Below are 18,598 nucleotides of genomic sequence, written 5' to 3'. Positions count from 1 at the left end.
CCCCCCCCCAAAAAAAGTTCTTAATTTAAACCTCTGCTTCCTGATGAACTGTATCCCCCTTCTCCTCCCCCCCCCCTTCTCGCTCGCTCTGTCACTCGCTTTCTGTCTCTTGATTACTGATATGGTTATTGGAGGTAAAAACTATTTGTCCTGTGACATGAAAACAGTAATTTTTAATTTTCAGCAAACATGTGCTCTTTCCTTCTATTCTTGAACTCTTTGACTCAAATGATGACCTTACTAGGAAGATTGTTTAAAAGACTCTTGGTTTCTCCTCTAATGCTTATTATGATGTGCTTGACCTATACAAGAAGCATCTGCAGATTGATGCATTATTTTGTCTTTGATGGTTATGTCTTTATAGGAGGACGTTGCTTGAAATGGTGATATTGTAAGTTCTCCTGTTAACCTTAAAAAATAGAACAGCCCGTTATTTTGCCAGAAAAAAATCGGATTATTCAGGAATAGCAGAGAATTGCAATTCGGGTCAAGCAAGTTACGGCAAACCATAGGCAGGTCAACAGAACACTAGAGAGGAAGGCTCCTTCATAGAGAAAGTGAGGGAGTCTAGAAGGTTGTCATAAACAAAAAGTCCATTGGAGTAAGTGGCTTCTCATTGGCTGGGCTGTGGCCAGGGGAAAAGGAAACCTTTCTTCCTCCTGCTGGGGTAGTAAAGCAGTGTTTATGTGCAAGATCTGTCCCTTACTGTTTGATCTGCAATTGACAACAAATGGTAAAGTTTAAGAGCTTCCCCTGCTGCCCTCCTGACATCATTCTAAATAAGATTTCCTTTATTTTTATTTTTTTTTAACTTTCCCCCTCTTTCAATTAATTTTCACACTTCCATTAAGATACCCCTTCCCTTCTGGTAAGAAATTACCTCTTTTGTTTCCCCATCCATCTCTGCAATCCTAATTCCTGGTTTCTCTGGGCTTTTGAGCAGAAGAAAAGTAATGTTGGGAGCATCCTTAAATAAAGTTTTTATATCCTGTATGAAAAGTGAGATTCTTCCATTGTGTGTCCAAGCTACTAAAGGAAGAAAACTGCATGGGAGTAACTCTGGGTGACCCAGGACCATGCCAGTTCTCCTGCTTTTTATGTTTTCTATGTACACACGCATGCCCAACTTTTTAAAAATAAATATTGCTGCAAGAGTGTCACAATATTCTTCTTCATAGCAGTTTCTTTGGGTGAATTTTCAATTTTAGGTTTACACATACAATTCATGGTCAGACTACACTTATATTTTGCAGAGTAGATGAAAAACTGGAAATTGGTCAAAAAACATGATAATATTGAATCATCAAAAAATGTAGGCAGCTCATTATTATTAGCAATGTTAAAATCAAGGATGTGGCATGCTTGTGTATAGTAACAAGGGTGAATTGATACTAAATCATAAATAGGGTAGCAAAAAAAAGTTTTTTATTAAATTAAAAAACAATTCATCAGGGATCCCTGGGTGGCACAGCGGTTTGGCGCCTGCCTTTGGCCCAGGGTGTGATCCTGGAGACCTGGGATCGAATCCCACGTCAGGCTCCCGGTGCATGGAGCCTGCTTCTCCCTCTGCCTGTGTCTCTGCCTCCCTCTCTCTCTCTCTCTCTCTGTGACTATCATAAATAAATAAAAATTAAAAAAAAAAACAATTCATCAGTATTATCTTTGATGATAAAGAATTTTCTTGTTTAAGAATGATTAGAGCTTAGAACATGGGTTTGAGTCCCATTTTTCACCTGGATGAGCCATGTGATGTCAGTTTCTTTACCTCTGAGAGCCTCCTTTTTCTCAATGTGATGCAGAGATGATGTTACCCACCTCATTAGGGCATCTTAAAGTTTAAATGAGATGATGCAAAGCATGTAACAGAGTGCTTAATGCAGACACAGCACTTGATTACATTATGGTAATCAATAGTCAATAAACTATTGACTATGGTAGTCAATAGTAAACTATTGGTTTAAATGAGTGTCATATTGATCTACATATGTTACATACTCATTTATATACTATAGACTTAGTTTTCACAAAATCTTTTCACAATTGAGCTCTCTCTTCAGTTATGAAGAACAGTATGTATGTCTAATTCTATTTTCAAAATATGATGCATAATATAGTTTTAACAGACCCAGTGAAGTTTTTACTACCAAAATGCCTTGGCAAGCTTATAAAAATAAGAACAATAGAGCTTTTTTTTTTCTTAATGACATCTGGTAAAAACATGGGAAATATCTTTGCTTACCAATTAAAGAGTGTATGAAAAACAGAATAAATGAAATCTCTTAATTTATGCATTTTGTGTTCTCATAAATCATTTTCCTGTCAAAATTATCAGACTTTATTATTGCTGAATATTTTAAACATCATAATGGAATTTTGGTAGCATAAATCATAAAGCTTTCAGTTAGAGCATTTGTGTACACACCTCAGCATTTTTCTTATATCTTGATGAAAAAAAAAAATAGTCCTCAGTCTAGAAATAAATCCATGCAGAGTATAAATGTCAAACTATACTCTTAAATTTCAGTAACTCAGCAATCCATGCTGGTCACTCTGCTTGCAAGGTAGTTATGGATTGTCAAACTATGTTTCTAAGACTTACTGTCCCCCAGAAATGAAGCTATACAAGCTTGTGTTGTAATCTGGGGAATGATTTTTTTATCCTACCTACAAAAAAATACCTGCTTACTTGATTTTTCTACTTCCTATAAGAAGAAAAGAATCTCAAAAGTAATAAATCCTGGAATAGCTTATTGATGGCATTAGATAATAATTTATTTCATTTAAAGAAAGCCTTATTCAATATATTTCATTTATCATTTGTAAGAGAGAAAACTGATTGGGGATTATGTGTGTTATCCAGAATGCTGGACCTAAATAGAAAAAAAGAGCATGAGGGGTAAGATCTACTGAAGGGCATGTGGCCCTTGGAGGTGAAACAGTGGGAATGATGGGGCAGGCTCTACCCAAGGTGACTTAGCAAAAGGAAAAATCACTACAAAATTTTGTGATGCTTTAAAAGCTGGTATTTGTGTATCGGCAAACAGAAAGTGTAACTTGGAATTAAAGATAAATATCTCATTCATGAGATAAATCCTGTTTACTTTTTATCTTAGATTATCTTTAAATGACTTTACTTCACATTTAACTTTGTATAACTTTCTCTAACCGCTCACCTTTAAAAATTTTACATGCGAGTCACTTAAGCGACTTAAAAACGTGTGTGACTATCACTTGGAAGTTTATATATATATATATATTATAAAGGATATAAGGAAAGAAATTTAATAGGAATAACCAGTTCTTATACCAGTATTTGTAAAATACTTCCTGTGAATCAGCTAAATCTCATGAATCCCCAGAATGACCTTTTGATGGCTAAAGAACCAGGAAAGAAAAGAGACCTAATGTTCATTGTCTACTCTGTGCAAGCCACTGGGCCAGCTCTTTGATTCATGTTCTCAATTCTTTTTTTTTTAAAGATTTTATTCATTCATTCATTCATTCATTCATTCATTCATTCATGAGAGGCACAGAAAAAGAGAGAATGAGAGGCAGAGACCCAGGCAGGCAGAGGGAGAAGCAGGCTCCATGCAAGGAGCCCAATGTGGGACTCGATCCTGGATCCCAAGATCATGACCTGAGCCAAAGGCAGACTGACACTCAACTGCTGAGCCACCCAGGCGTCCTCATGTTCTCAATTCTTATCAACAGTTCTCCGAAGTGAAGGTTTACAAGTAAGCTGGGGCTTGAAGAAGTGAGTGAAATAACTCACTCAAGTCACCCTGCCAACAAAGAACAGAGACAGAATCAGTTCATGCTCAGCTGATTCCAAAGCCTTTACTGGAAAACCTAGAAGGAGCTCTTGAAAATAACAGAGACACAGTCAGATTTTAGATGAGCAACTTGCTAAATTATGACAACTTTCATATCAGGGTGCCTTAATACCCATTGCATGTTAGATTTCAATATATATGATTTGGATACATTGAGAAATGATATTCTATTTTTATATGTCATAGAAATTATTTTTTGCTTCTATACACTGAGTGCTTTCTTGTGGCATTAAGTATTTTTTATTAGCATGATTTTTACTAGCAGCATACTATTCTTTTGTGCAATTCCTTCATAATTTGTGAAACCATTTCTCTATTGTTGGACATTTAGATTGTTTCTAAGTTTTAGTTATTAAAGTAATAATCCAGTGAATAGCTCTGTCCACAAACCCTTTGTGTCCATATCTGATTATGTCATTAGAATATATTTCTAACAGTGTATGAGAATGCCCCTTAGGAAATATTTATCAATAATAGGAAAAGAGAAGATATTTTACTATTGAAGGATTTCTTTGATTATCAATGAATTCAGATATTTATTGGCATTTGTGTTTTGACTGTAAATGTCTTATGTTCAACTGTTTTTCTATTGCTATGTTTACTTTTTCCCCACTGATTTATAAGAACTCGACATTAAAACTTCCTCCTCCAATTAAGAGAATAAAATGGTAGTAAATAATAACAATTGCATTGAAAACATTGAGTGGCTGTAAGCAGCGAAGTGTCATGATTTTGCTTACATTTTTAAAAGCTCTCTCTTGGGATCCCTGGGTGGCGCAGCGGTTTGGCGCCTGCCATTGGCCCAGGGCGCGATCCTGGAGACCCGGGATCGAATCCCACGTCGGGCTCCCAGTGCATGGAGCCTGCTTCTCCCTCTGCCTGTGTCTCTGCCTCTCTCTCTCTCTCTCTCTCTCTCTCTGTGACTATCATAAAAAAAATAAAAATAAAAAAAAATAAAAGCTCTCTCTTAATGCTGTGAGAAGAGCTGATTATAAGACACAAAAGTAGATGCAGAGAGACCCGTCAGAAGGCTGTTGCTGCAGTTCAAGCAAGAGATGATGGTGACCCTGGAAAGGACAGTAATAGAGATGGAGAGAAGTGTTTGGACTTGCACTATGTTTTATTTTTTTAAAGATTTATTTATTTATTTATGATAGACACAGAGAGAAGGAGAGAGAGAGGCAGAGACACAGGAGGAGGGAGAAGCAAGCTCCATGCCAGGAGCCCGACATGGGACTCGATCCCGGGACTCCAGGATCACGCCCTGGACCAAAGGCAGGCGCCAAACCACTGAACCACCCAAGGATCCCCCTTGCACTATGTTTTAGAAATAAAGTTAGCAGGATTTGCTGATGGATAAGAAATGAGAAAAGAAAAGAATCAATGATTTCTAGATGTTTGGCTTGGGTAACAGGGTGCATGGCAGTGCCACTAAATGATATGGAGGAAATTGGGGTAGAGGTGGGCTTTATTTTATTTGAGATGCTTATTAGACATTCAGGTGGAAATACCATGAGGATAGACAAGGGTAGAGTTCAGGTGGATATAACTTGGTTGTCACTGGCAGACAGATGCTTTGAAAGCCTTGATGAAACTGGATGAAATCCCCGAAGAGAATGTGCAGATAAAGAAGAGAAAGAGGTTTGAAAACACAGTCTGGGTCATGAACATTTAGAGGTTGAAAAGGAAGAGGAACCAGCAGAGGTGACTGAGTAATAGCCTGGGAGCTAGGAGAGAAACGAGGAGAGTGTGATGTTAGCAAAGTGAAGGAATGAAGTGTTTCAGGAAAAGGAGGGAGGGTCAACCTCGTGGAATTCTTTGGAGAAGTCAAAGAAAGTAAGAACAGGAGAGTGACTTTTGGATATTGCCATCTGGAAGTAGTTGGTACTTTTGAGAAGAGTGGCTTCAATGGAAGGATGGAGGCAGAAACCTGACAGAGGGATTCAGGAGACAATAGAGGATAGGAATATATGAGCAATGTCAGAAAGACAATTATCATATGATTACACTCATATGTAGGATTTAAAAAACAAAACAGAAGATCATGAGGGAAGAGAGGAAAAAAATAAAACAAGATGAAATCAAAGAGGGAGACAAAGACTATAAGAGACTTAATTATAGGAAACAAACTGAGGGTTGCTGGAGGGGAGTGGGACGGGGGGACAGGGTAACTGGGTGATGGGCATTAAGGAGAGCACAGGATATCATGAGCACTGGATGTTATATGCAACTGATGAATCACTGACCTCTACTTCTGAAACTAATAATACATTATCTGTTAATTAATTGAATTTGAATTTAGGAAAAATCATAATTTGAATAAAAGAGTGGGTTTTTCTCTCTCAGGGAATAGCCACATTTCAGTAGTCAAATGTTTACACATTATTTAGATCATCTTTATTTCATGTGATGCACTACAGCTATCAGCACGTAGCCTAAAGACTCAATTTTTCAGAGTGATGAAATAAGAACTAAAACAGGATTTTGTGAGAGACTAAAATTTACTGCTGCATTTGTCTGCAAACTTTCAACCACAAATGTAGTAAATCTACTGGACACTATCACTGTCACTGTCTCGGTTGTTACATTCGTTAGAGGATTAAAGCTGTGTTAGTAGTAGTATCATTTCTGTTGCCCTGCACTTTGTCATGATGATCATCACCCTCACATTAGCTTTTGGCTGGGAAATAATAAAGCCTTTTTCTCCCCATACTTCCAGGGTCTTCCTACTGTTTCCAAAATTAGAAATGACTGGGGCAAGAGGACTCTTGTCCTCTAAAAATGTTTGATGATGGAATCTTTGGACCTATGGGTGTGACAAAGCACAATGACAGGGGGCACTTCCCATTCTTCCTAATGGAGGATGTGTTGCAATGGGCTTGGTTTTATGCCAGTCAGTTACCAGCTATAATGATTAGTAAAGTAACTTTATAAATTCCCTGCAGCAAAAAAATTTAAATAAATAAATAAATAGATAGATAGATAGATAGATAGATAGATAGATAGATAGATAAATAAATCCCCTGCAGCAATCTGAGGCTGCGGTTGTACTGCTAAGTCTATACAGTGGGGGTATATTAAGTTAAGGTAGGAGCTCTTCCTTTTCTGAACCTTTGGCAAATTGAGTGAGATATACATATGTGTGTATGTATATAATTTAACTTAAGGTGGAGGAGACATATGAGCAGATTAACAAATAGTATTTGTATACATGTAACTAAAACAGTAATTTATCAGGTAGAAGGCAGATGGGAGAAATAAAATGCCAACCTGTATCTACAGTTGGGTTGTGTTGATGATGAAGTGCTGTTTATTTAGGGCCAGCCTAGCTTGTCAGCAACATAAGAGCCTTTGTAGCACATGACTCCCTGCGTAGCTAGAAGACAATAATAAATTATTTCCTATGCAAACAGCACCGGCACAAAAGCAGAACAAACAGACTCTGCCTCCCAGATTCCTGAAGATTCTCACTCATTCCCTTGTTTGATTCTCTTTTAAAGATGATCCTCCTGACGTTATCCTAAAGCCAGTAAGATCAACTCTGGTTTGGACAATTATATGAGGGTAGATGGGACATGGTTGTTGACATTTGCCGTTTTGGAGATAGCAATGCCTAAGTGATTCACTTAAATCTTTGTTTTTTTCAATACTTCATATGTTCACATGGGTTTGGGGGCCACCCAGAGGAGAACTGGCCTGAGACTCTGCATTCCTAACAAGATGATTGGTGTTGTCATTGCCTCTGGACTTGAGTCCAACAAGATCGTAGAGCCGTCATTTTCACACCAAAGAATCCGAATAGATTGGAGCTTAGCCAACAGTTTTGAATAGCAAATGTTCCACAAGTATGGCTTTGAATAATGCTGAATCTACTGACTCCCAATCCTGTGCTCAGCTACCAGTAAAACCTGCCTTCCTGTGTTCAAGTGACCTTGCTGGGAGTCTCATGATAATTGTTATTATGTGTGAAAAATTTCCTAGGAGTGTTGTATCTGCCTTCCAGGATTTATAACTATGTCAGGGACTTTATGTACATATGGAAAAAAATATTTGGAAAGGAAAATTGCTGATCCTCTTGGCCAATGCCTTTAGTCTGGAGGATGTGGGAGATAAGATGTAGGTAGTTGCTGTTCATTCTCGTTTTCCTTTGGGACTATAGCTTCTTTTATAAAGCATGATGGCAAAAAGCTCAGCACTAAAGTTCTCTTAAGGGTTAACACCAGTAATGATTTGAAATAATTCCATCTATTGAATGCCCGTTGTGTATAATAATATGAGGTCCAATTTGTAAAATATATCATTTTAAATACATACTTCTATCATGGGTGAGTTAATTTTTTAAATTATCTATTTAAAGATTGTTACTATGACATTTGGACAATAAATAAAAAGCATGAAAACTGACAGTATGCTTTCTGGAACGCATGTTACCAAAAGCTATTGTATTTGAACACCGTAAATTCATTGACCAAGTAAGTACAATAGATCCTTGGTATTCAGCAACAATGTATCCTTGAGAGCTTTGTGAATTCGCATGTGCAATTCCTTCTACCCCAAAAGTGCAACGGTCTTGGGAGATGCCTAGTGAGGGCAACTGCCCCAGAAGAAGATAACAACCACTCCTTGAGGTGTGGAAGCTGGTGATGGGCCAGGCCCACTCATCTGTCACGTGTCTTGTGTGGCCCCTCAGGAGCCTCAGAGACTTAACATTCAACTCAGCAGAATTACAGAGCACATGTATTATGGATATTTAAAGTGGCCAGTAAAGGGACGCCTGGGCGGTTCAGTGGTTGAATGTCTGCCTTTGGCTCACGTCATGATCCTGGGGTCCTGGGATCAAGCCCCATATTGGGCTCCCTGCTCATTGGGAAGTCTGCTTCTCCTTATGCCCCCCCCCCTCATTCTTTCTCTCTCTTTCTCTCTCTCTTGCTTACTCTCCATCTCTCAAGTAAATAAATAAAATCTTCAAAAACAAAAACATTTTTTTGAGCAACTAGTATAGGCTAGGAATCATGCTAAGGTCTAACATATGGTCTTTAGTTCATTTCTTTAAGAAAGAGAGAAAACTATGCCAACAAAGAGGTTCTCACTGCAGGTAATAAAACTCAGAAAGGCCAGCACATAGTCAAGGACGATGTGAGCCATGAGTTTGGGTGCTCTGTGGTAATGGCCTCCTTTCCACAATGATTCATTCCTTCTTAGCTACCACTTAGAGCAAGAAGATTTGATATCATTGCCCTTCCATAAATCTCCAGGACTCCTACAGTGGAATAAAAAGCATATAGTTAGCTCAACTAGATTCATCCTTAGGGATTCTTTTTGGCATTATAATAATCATTGGAAAAGCAATTATTTAAAAAAAGAACATGGACTTCCTCCTATTTTTCTAGTGATAGTTATAATAGCAGCTATTCCTACATCCTAGGAACAATAAAAGGAAAAGTATTTTTTTTGCAAAGTCAGTGTTTTAATAAACATTTTAGGGAAAAACATTTTAAGACCTTTCTTACTTATCTAAACTATCTTAATAATAGCCAAGACTCCTGGGAACCTGGGTGGCTCAGTCACTTCAGCCTCCAACTCTTCAGGTTGTGATCTCAGGGTGAGATGAAGCCCCACGGGGGACCAGGAGGCTTTGCATTCAGTGAGGAGTCTGCCTGGGATTCTCTCTCCCTCTCCCTCTGCCCCTCTCTTGCTCTCCTCCCCAACCAGACCGGCTCACACACACTCTGTCTCTCTCTTAAAAAAAATGGCCAGGATTCTTTCCTTTCTTGAATTAGGAAAATAGGCAAGCAAAGGACATTTTAAGCCATAGCATGAAAGTTTGCAAACTTGTGTGTCTATCTCATTTGCGTCACGACACACCATAATGTGGGACAAATTTGTGGCACAAGTCCCTGAATGAGGCAGTCTGGCATTAATATCAAATTGCCTGTTGTTGTTTCAGAACTGTATGTTTCACAGCAATATCAGCAGTGGCTTGAAAGCATTTGCAGACAAATTCGGTTTTGATGTTCTCATCCTCCTGGCCAGCTACCTGTCGGAGGAAGAGCAGCCCCGACGGCAGATCGCTGTGTACTCTCAGAACCTCGAGTTGTGCAGTCAGGTAAGGATCCTTCACCCTCGCCCATGTTACAGCTTCCTCACCTGCTGGCTGTCACAACACGTGGTGGGACATGGGAATAGACCCAAGAGATAAGGTCCTCGAGTATGAGTTTTAAGAAATGATGGGGTATTTTGCACACTGGGCCATTCATTTATTCACAAACTTTCAGTGCTTTACTTCAGTGTCTTAGTGTTTAGTTTTGAGGCTCTATCACCAAGAAATCAACTAATTAGAATTGGCAGTGAGATAAATATTGGCCCTTTTTTAAAAAACATTGAGGTGTAATTGACACATAACATGATATTAGTTTCTGGGGTATAACATACTGATTTGATGTTTGTGCATATTGTGAAGTGATCACCATAGCAAGTCTAGTTAACATCCATCACATGCATAGTTACCAAAAAGGTTTTGTGTGATGAGGACTTTTAAGATCTACTCTCTTAGTTACTTTTAATATGTAATATAGTGTTATTAACTATGCCATGCTGTACATTACATCCCCAGGACTTATCTATTTTGTAACTGGAAGCTTATACCTTCCAAGCCTCTTCACCCCCACACAATGTCTATTTTATTTTATTTTATTTTATTTTATTTTATTTTATTTTATATTTTATTTTATTTTATTTTATTTTATTTTATTTTATTTTATTTTATTTTATTTTATTTATTATTTTTTTACCTTACTTTATAGTGATTAGAAGCCCTGGAGCTGGCTCTGCCTGCCTCTCCTCTTCCCAATGGCTCTCCCCACCTGTCACCTAGGAGACAGTTCCTCCAAATCTTAAGCAGCCCAAAGCTGAGACTACCCTAGAGGGAGGATCTCTTTGTATCCCTATGAGCACAGGTGATCAAGGGTCAGCCTCTCCAGAGTTCACAACATGGCTCCATCATATGTTACCTGCGTGTCATTGGTTAAGTTATCTAACCTTGTTATGTCTCTGTGTCATCATTCGCCAAATGGAGATAAAGAATCCCTACTTTGTAACAGAATAATTGTGCAGAATAAAGAGATACCACATATAAAATCCATAGAACTGTGCCTGGCATATGGAAAACTCAATAAATGTTAATTATTATTATTATTACTATCTGTGTGAACTCTGTAGTTATTTTCAGTGGGGTTACTATCACCTCCACTAATCCTGTGGGGCCATTTCAAAAGCCCAGTGTGCAAAAATATTCCTGACATTTCCTAAAAATCACAGAGATGCAACCAAGTTCTGGCCTCACACAAGTTCTCTTGGCCTCCAAAGGCTGCTTTGTCTGTTCTGGCCTCCATGTCGATGCTTCCAGGGGGGCCTGAAGAGACAGTTGGGGCCTGAGCACTGTTGGAAAGCTCCACCACTGGTGGCTTTCTCTTTCCTGCTTTCTCCTTTACCTTATGAGGCTTTTGGATGTCAAAGCAGGTCCTGGGTACCTCCTACTACACAGAAGCCTTTCTACCACCATGTTTCTCCACCATGTTTCCCCTCATTCCCACTTGGCCCTCTAGTTCTCAACAACCAGCCTTATCTCTGCTTTTTGTAAACTTTAATTTTACTCCTGCTAGAAAATGGTATTACAGTACAAGGAAAGGGTGTAAATGGTTTACATCCCTTAACCTGTAACTTTTAGGAGCAAGCCACATTGAGCAGCTGGATTTTGAGTTAAAAGAGAAGCCAGTTTGATGGGATTGTAGAAAGAGTTGGTGGTATAGGAAGTGGGACTTGCCATGTCTTACATTATGTGGTCTTCAGCTGTTTGAGGTCTTCTTTATAGATGGATAAACACAGATTAATTTTATATTAAGAAAAATTAGGGGGTACCTGGGTGGCTCAGTGATTGAGCATCTGCCTTTGGCTCAGGGCATGATCCTGGGGTCCTGGGTTTGAGTCCCACATTAGGCTCCTCACAGTGAGCCTGCTTCTCCGTCTACCAATGTCTCTGCCACTCTCTCTGTGTCTCTCATGAATAAATTAATTTAATTTAATTTAATTTAATTTAATTTAATTTAATTTAATTTAACTTAATTTAAAAAGAAACATCACAAAGAGCAAAGTGCCTGAGTGCTCACACAAACACCTGTACCTCCCTGACAGATTTGCTGTGAATTGGAAGAATGCCAGCACCCTTGCCTAGAGCTGGAGCCCTTTGAATGTGGCTGTGATGAGATCCTGGTGTACCAGCAGGAGAACCCTCTGGTGACCTGTGATCAAGTGGTTCTTCTTGTCAAGGAAGTCATCAATAGGAGGTGTCCAGAGATGGTCTCCAACAGCCGGACGTCCTCAACAGAAGCCGTGGCAGGCAGTGCCCCGCTGTCTCAGGGATCTTCTGGGATTATGGAGTTGTATGGTTCTGACGTAGAGCCACAGCCCAGCTCTGTGAATTTCATAGAAAACCCTCCAGATCTGAGCGATTCTAACCAGGCTCAGGTGGATATGAACGTAGACCTTGTCAGCCCAGATAGCGGGTTGGCCACTATTAGGAGCAGCCGTTCATCCAAGGAGAGTTCAGTTTTCCTCAGTGATGACAGTCCAGTAGGAGAAGGTGCAGGGCCTCACCACAGCCTCCTCCCAGGGTTTGACTCCTATAGTCCCATCCCTGAAGGAGCAGTAGCAGAAGAGCATGCCCGGTCAGGAGAACACAGTGAATCCTTTGACCTCTTCAACTTTGATCAAGCCCCCATGGTTTCTGGGCAATCTCAACCATCTTCCCATTCTGCAGACTACTCACCTGCAGATGACTTCTTCCCCAATAGTGATTCATCAGAAGGACAACCCCCTACGAGGCCTAAAGAAATCAATGGGATAGGGATGGACTTGTCTAATTATTCACCCAGTTCGCTTTTGTCAGGAGCTAGCAAAGATAACCTTGTGGAATTTGATGAAGAGTTTGGTCAGAGACAAGAAAGTCCCCAGAATCACTCTGAAAGAAATTTGAGCCTGACAGGTTTTGTGGGAGAGAAATCTCCTTCACCAGAGAGGCTAAAAAATATTGGAAAGAGGGTGCCACCAACACCTATGAATAGCTTTGTAGAAAGCTCACCATCTACTGAAGAACCAGCTCTACTCTATCCAGAAAATGTGACCCCAAAAGCAGTAGATGCAGGTCACATAGGGCCACCTCAGACCCGTGCAAGGTGCAGCAGCTGGTGGGGTGGTTTGGAAATTGACTCTAAAAATATTGTAGATGCATGGAGTTCCAGCGAACAGGAGTCTGTCTTCCAGAGCCCCGAGTCATGGAAAGATCATAAGCCAAGCCCAGTTGATCGGAGAGCCTCCGATTCTATATTTCAACCAAAGAGTCTTGAATTCCCAAAGTCAAGTCCTTGGGAGTCTGAATTTGGTCAGCCAGGGCTTGACAGCAATAATATTCAAGACCAAAATGAGGACAATTTGCAGTTTCAGAATGTGCCCACAGAGAAATCAAATTTGCCAAATTCTTCTCCTCAGGGAACGAATCACCTGATAGAAGACTTTGCTGCCTTGTGGCGTTCTGATCGTTCTCCCACAGCGATGCCAGAACCATGGGGAAACCCCACAGAAGACGGTACCCCAGCTTCTACAGTGTCATTCCCAGCCTGGAGTGCATTTGGTAAAGAAGATAGCACCAAAGCTTTGACAAATACCTGGAATCTGCACCCAACGAGTGGTGAGACACCTTCTGTGAGGGATCCAAGTGAGTGGGCCATGGCAAAAAGTGGGTTTTCTTTTCCTTCAGAAGACAATTCACCCAGTGACGGAAATAATGAAGTAGCTCCAGAAATCTGGGGCAGGAAGAACCACGACCCCAGGGATAGCATCCTTATATCTGGCAACCCCACCTCTGATCTGGATCATGCATGGAATAGTTCTAAGCCATCACAGGAAGATCAGAATGGTTTAGTGGATCCAAACATTAGGGGCAAGGTGTATGAAAAGGTCGATTCCTGGAACCTTTTTGAGGAGGGTATCAAGAAAGGAGGGTCAGACGTCCTGGCACCTTGGGAAGATTCCTTCTTATATAAATGTTCCGATTACAGTGCATCCAACATGGGGGAAGATTCGGTGCCTTCCCCCTTAGATACCAACTACTCCACATCTGACTCTTACACTTCGCCAACATTTGCTGGAGACGAAAAAGAAACAGAAAACAAGCCATTTGCTGAAGAGGGAGGCTTGGAGTCAAAAGATGCTAACTCTGCCACAGGGGAGACTGAGATGCCTCCTCAGTCACCGCAGCAGCCAGCTAGAAATCGAATTGGCTCAGATCCTGGGAACCTAGAAATGTGGGGTTCCCCTGATACAGAAAATAATTCTCAAATAAATGTCACTCATAACTTGGATAACGATTTACTCGAGACAGAGCCCACAGATGATAAGAATATCTCCCTGGAGGATGACATCGGGGAAAGCAGCCTGTCCAGTTACGACGACCCCAGCATGATGCAGCTGTACAACGAAACCAACCGCCAGCTCACGCTTCTGCACAGCAGCACCAACTCTCGCCAGGCGGTCCCTGACAGTCTCGACCTGTGGAACAGGGTGATTCTGGAGGACACACAGTCCACTGCGACCATCTCCGATGTGGACAATGATTTGGACTGGGATGACTGCAGTGCAGGTGTGGCAATCTCCAGCGAAGGTCAAGCACAAGGATACATGGCTCAAGGTACCGAACCCGAAACCCGATTTTCAGTGAGACAGCTGGAACCATGGGGTGTGGAGTATCAGGAAGCAAGTCAGGCAGATTGGGAACTCCCTGCCTCTTCTGAGCATATCAAGGACCCTCCTGCCAACGAGTATCAAACCCTGAATGAAAAAAGTGGGCAGCTAATTGCTAATAATATTTGGGATTCCGTCATGAGGGATAATGACATGTCTTCGTTAATGTTATCAGGCCAATCATATGTTACAGATTCTGAACAACACAAGTCACCTCCTGAAACTCCCAGCTCATTGGAAAAAATTAAGGACAGTTATATCCCAGAGGTGCTAGAAGCCTCTGAAGCCAATGAGTCAGGAGCACTTGATCCTGATAAGCAGGAGATGGGCAGAGGAACCCCGCCAAATGATGCAGTGTCCTTGGCAACCAACCTCGAGAATCCAGGGCATTTTGCACCCTCAGATCCATGGAAAGGTCCTAGCTACGGACAGAGTGAAAGTGAGGGAAAAGCTCATGGAGCTGCTAGTAGGGAGTGTCTCAGTGAGGAGGAGATGCTAGATAGAGCCTCAGGGATTCCTGAAAAAGGGCAAAGTGACCAGGAATGCTCTTCCTCAATTTCATCTCAACATCAAGACATCTGCGATGAATCAGGCAAAATCATCTCTCATTCAGACACTTCCAGTCCTCAGACTGAGGAACCGCAGGAGGTTTCAGAGCACGAGAAAGGGTCTTACAATCCAGATCCCTGTGATGTGCACACAGAGGTGTCCACAAACAACCCACAGGCCGAAGAGACCTGCGAAAAGGTCTCATGTATCATGTATCGTGGCAATTCAGGTGAAACCACTGAAATTTCAGATAGCTTCAATTTAACTAGAAATTTATCTTTACCTGAAATGGATCTTGAGAAGACTGAAGCATGTAGTATTCTGGAGCCAGGGAGCTTGAACCAAGAGCCACCCCATGAGTGTCCCCAAAGCCTTGACATTTGGGATGGCTCTATAGACAGTGACTTGCAGGTCAATTTGCCAAGTTCTGAGATACCTAAGAATCTTGAAGTTAAGAGTACTGAAAACAGCACTCCAGGAGCTAATCCATCAGGAAATTATCACAGAGATAGTATTTCCAGTGAGTATTCACATTCGAGTGCATCGAGTCCTGGCCTAAATGATTCTTCATCTGCATTGCCTTCCTGGGACCAGGGACCCAATGTGGGGCACCAGAAGCAGAATCAGGATGATTGGAGCAAACAGAATCACCAAGACTCTGCACTAATTATTACTGACAGCCAAGTGGGAGTAATGACTGAAATGAAGGATGTGGAGAAAAACAGAATCGACAGGTTGGAAAAGAATTTAGATCACAAGCTTCCTAAATTTTTAGAGATTTGGAATGACTCAGTAGATGGTGATTCCTTTTCCTCGTTATCCAGTCCTGAAACAGGCAAATGTTCTGAATACTCAGATGCATATCAAGAAAGAAATCTAGTGGTTAGTCAGCAGGAGAAAAACAAGCAAGACATTTCTAAAACTCTGCAGCCAGAGGACGCCAGGTTCATGTCAACAGGCTTAGGTTCTGATGATGAGAGCATAGGCGATGAAGAGTCAGTGGACAAGGAGATCCATTTGGGCACATGCCAAGCTGCTCAGAGTGAAACCAGGGATTGGGATTCACTGAATGAACCTAGTAAGTTCCTGGCCACAGCTGATCCCAACTCTGATGAATTTTCTACCTATGGAGGTGGTTCAGAACCAACAGAGAATAAATCCACCCCGCTCTGTGACAATCAACAAAGCAGCCCTGATCACTGGAATTTCTCACCACTAAAGGAGACTGAACTCCAGATTACAGAAGTGGGTAAGGAGACGAGATCTCCAGAAACAGGGAAGACAGGAGATATCCTGTGGCAGGTCTCTCCCCTAAGTGAATCAAAGAATGAGAATCATTCTAAATTGGAAATGCTTGGCTTCTCAGCCGAGAGCACTGAGTGGTGGAATGCCTCTCTACAAGGAGGGCGACCTATTGAGAGTGCATTTGAGAGGGAATTACCTAGCTCAAGTAGTGTGTTAGAGATGAGTTCTTCAGCATACCAAACCATGAGTCCCTGGGGAGTACCCATTCAGGGTGATAGTGAACCCGTGGAATCACAAGGTACCAGTCCTTTCACTGAGGAACATCAATCACCCTTTCTGGATGGCAATGACAAGAACTCCCATGAGCAACTTTGGAACATTCAACCAAGGCAGCCAGACCCAGAAGCTGATCAGCTTAGCCAGCTTGTAATATTGGACCACGTTAAAGAAAAGGATTCTAGAGAGCAAACCTTCATGTCCTCTGCTGGTCAAGAACTGACTTCTGAAACACCAACGCAGGAGCAGCAGTGTCAGAACACTGTGATGTCTATCTGGGATCAGTCAGGCCCAACATTTACTCACACAGATGAAAATGGTTGTGTTATAGCTAATGTTTCGACTGTTGAGTGTCAAGAAACAAAGTGGTGGGAAGAAGGAAAATCATATCCCAGTGAAATAATGAATTCAAGCGTTGCCTCAGAAGATTTCCCCACTGTCAATTCTCCAACTCAGTTGATAAAGAAGTCAGACTCCGAATGGGATGTCTCTACTCCTAGTGAGGGCCCCCAAGGCACATTTGTTCCAGATATTTTACATGGCAACTTCCAAGAGGGTGGGCAACTGGCCTCAGCTTCGCCTGATTTGTGGATGGATGCTAAGCAGCCCTTCAGTGTGAAAGCAGATGGTGAGAATCCAGATATACTGACTCACTGTGACCATGACAGCTATTCTCAGGCTTCCAACAGCCCTGATATATGTCACGATTATGAAGCCAAGCAAGAGACTGAGCAGCACATCAGGGCTCGAGTAGGACCTAAAGGGGAAGCCAGTGAGTTATATGTCACTGAGCCAGAGATGGATGAAGAACCCAATCAGGAGCCTGGGCAGAAATTTGTCCCGTGTAATTCAGAACTATCTTCTGAAGATGTGGTTCCACTGCCTCCAGTCAGGGATCAAGCGAACACAAGTGGCTCATCTCAGTTGGCCTCTCACAAATCTTCCCCTGAACCTTCTGAAATAAATGGTGGGAATGATACAGGTTTCAAAGCATCAGAGAAAGGAGCTGCCCCAGATGCAGCACCAACTCTGCAACTTGTGGACAGAACAATCCCAACGGTTGAAAACGTGAGAACCAGCATTTTTGTAACTCCTCAAGAGCCAACTATGGACAGCAACAGCTTGCTGATGTCGGAGGACTTTTCTCCTAAAAGCCAGGCAGATGCAGGAGCCTTGTTGGACCATGAGCCACCTGTTACTACTGAGAATCCTGCCACTGATGCCTTGCTAGCCTCAGATACTTGTCTGGATGTAAGCGAAGCTGCCTTTGACCACAGTCTCAGCGATGTCTCAGGTCTTAACACATCCACAGGAACAATAGATGACATGAGTAAATTGACATTATCAGAGGGCAACCCTGAAACACCAGTTGATGGGGATGCAGGGAAGCAAGATATCTGTTCATCTGAAGCCTCGTGGGGTGATTTTGAATATGATGTCATGGGCCAAAATATCGATGAAGATTTAATGAAAGAGCCTGAACATTTTCTCTACGGTGGTGAGCCTCCCTTGGAAGAAGATGCTCTGAAGCAATCGCTGGCACCTTACACTCCTCCCTTTGATTTGTCCTATCTCACAGAACCTACTCTTGAGGTCAAAACAACAGAGGGAGCTGGGTCTCCAGAGGATGAGTCTTTGGGGAGTGATGCAGCCGAGATACTGCTTTCTGCCCTTCCTGATCAGAGAAGCAAGGAAAATCATGCAGAGATCCGAAACAGCCAGCCTGGGCAGCTGGTTGTGCTGCATATCCATGAAGACTCTGAGCCCGTGTCTTTGCCTGCTGGAGTTGAGGCCAACCTTGAGTTGTCTCCATCAAACATTGACTGGGAAGTAGAAACAGACAACTCAGATTCACCAGCAGGTGGAGACGTAGGACCACCAAATGGTAAGAAACACCCTCT

At 41.6% G+C, this 18,598-nt stretch overlaps 1 protein-coding gene across 6 annotated transcripts in view; it reads left to right on the top strand.

Annotated features, from left to right (window-relative positions):
- The window catches only part of PRUNE2 (prune homolog 2 with BCH domain), a 258,654-nt gene that overhangs the window by 162,389 nt on the left and 77,667 nt on the right, over positions 1–18,598 (top strand). For all 6 annotated transcript variants that reach the window (XR_012002387.1, XM_072762669.1, XM_072762667.1 and 3 more), the window contains exons 7-8: positions 9,781–9,939; positions 12,024–18,582. Coding sequence is in view for 5 of the 6 variants with exons in the window: in XM_072762669.1 (XP_072618770.1) it covers positions 9,781–9,939; positions 12,024–18,582 (6,718 nt within the window). In the remaining variant the exon portion in view is untranslated. The remainder of the gene's footprint in view (positions 1–9,780; positions 9,940–12,023; positions 18,583–18,598) is intronic.

This window comes from Vulpes vulpes, chromosome 1, assembly GCF_048418805.1.
Source record: "Vulpes vulpes isolate BD-2025 chromosome 1, VulVul3, whole genome shotgun sequence".
Taxonomy (NCBI): domain Eukaryota; kingdom Metazoa; phylum Chordata; class Mammalia; order Carnivora; family Canidae; genus Vulpes; species Vulpes vulpes.
Note: the sequence above shows the minus strand (reverse complement) of the source record. Positions and strands in the feature narration are given on the sequence as shown.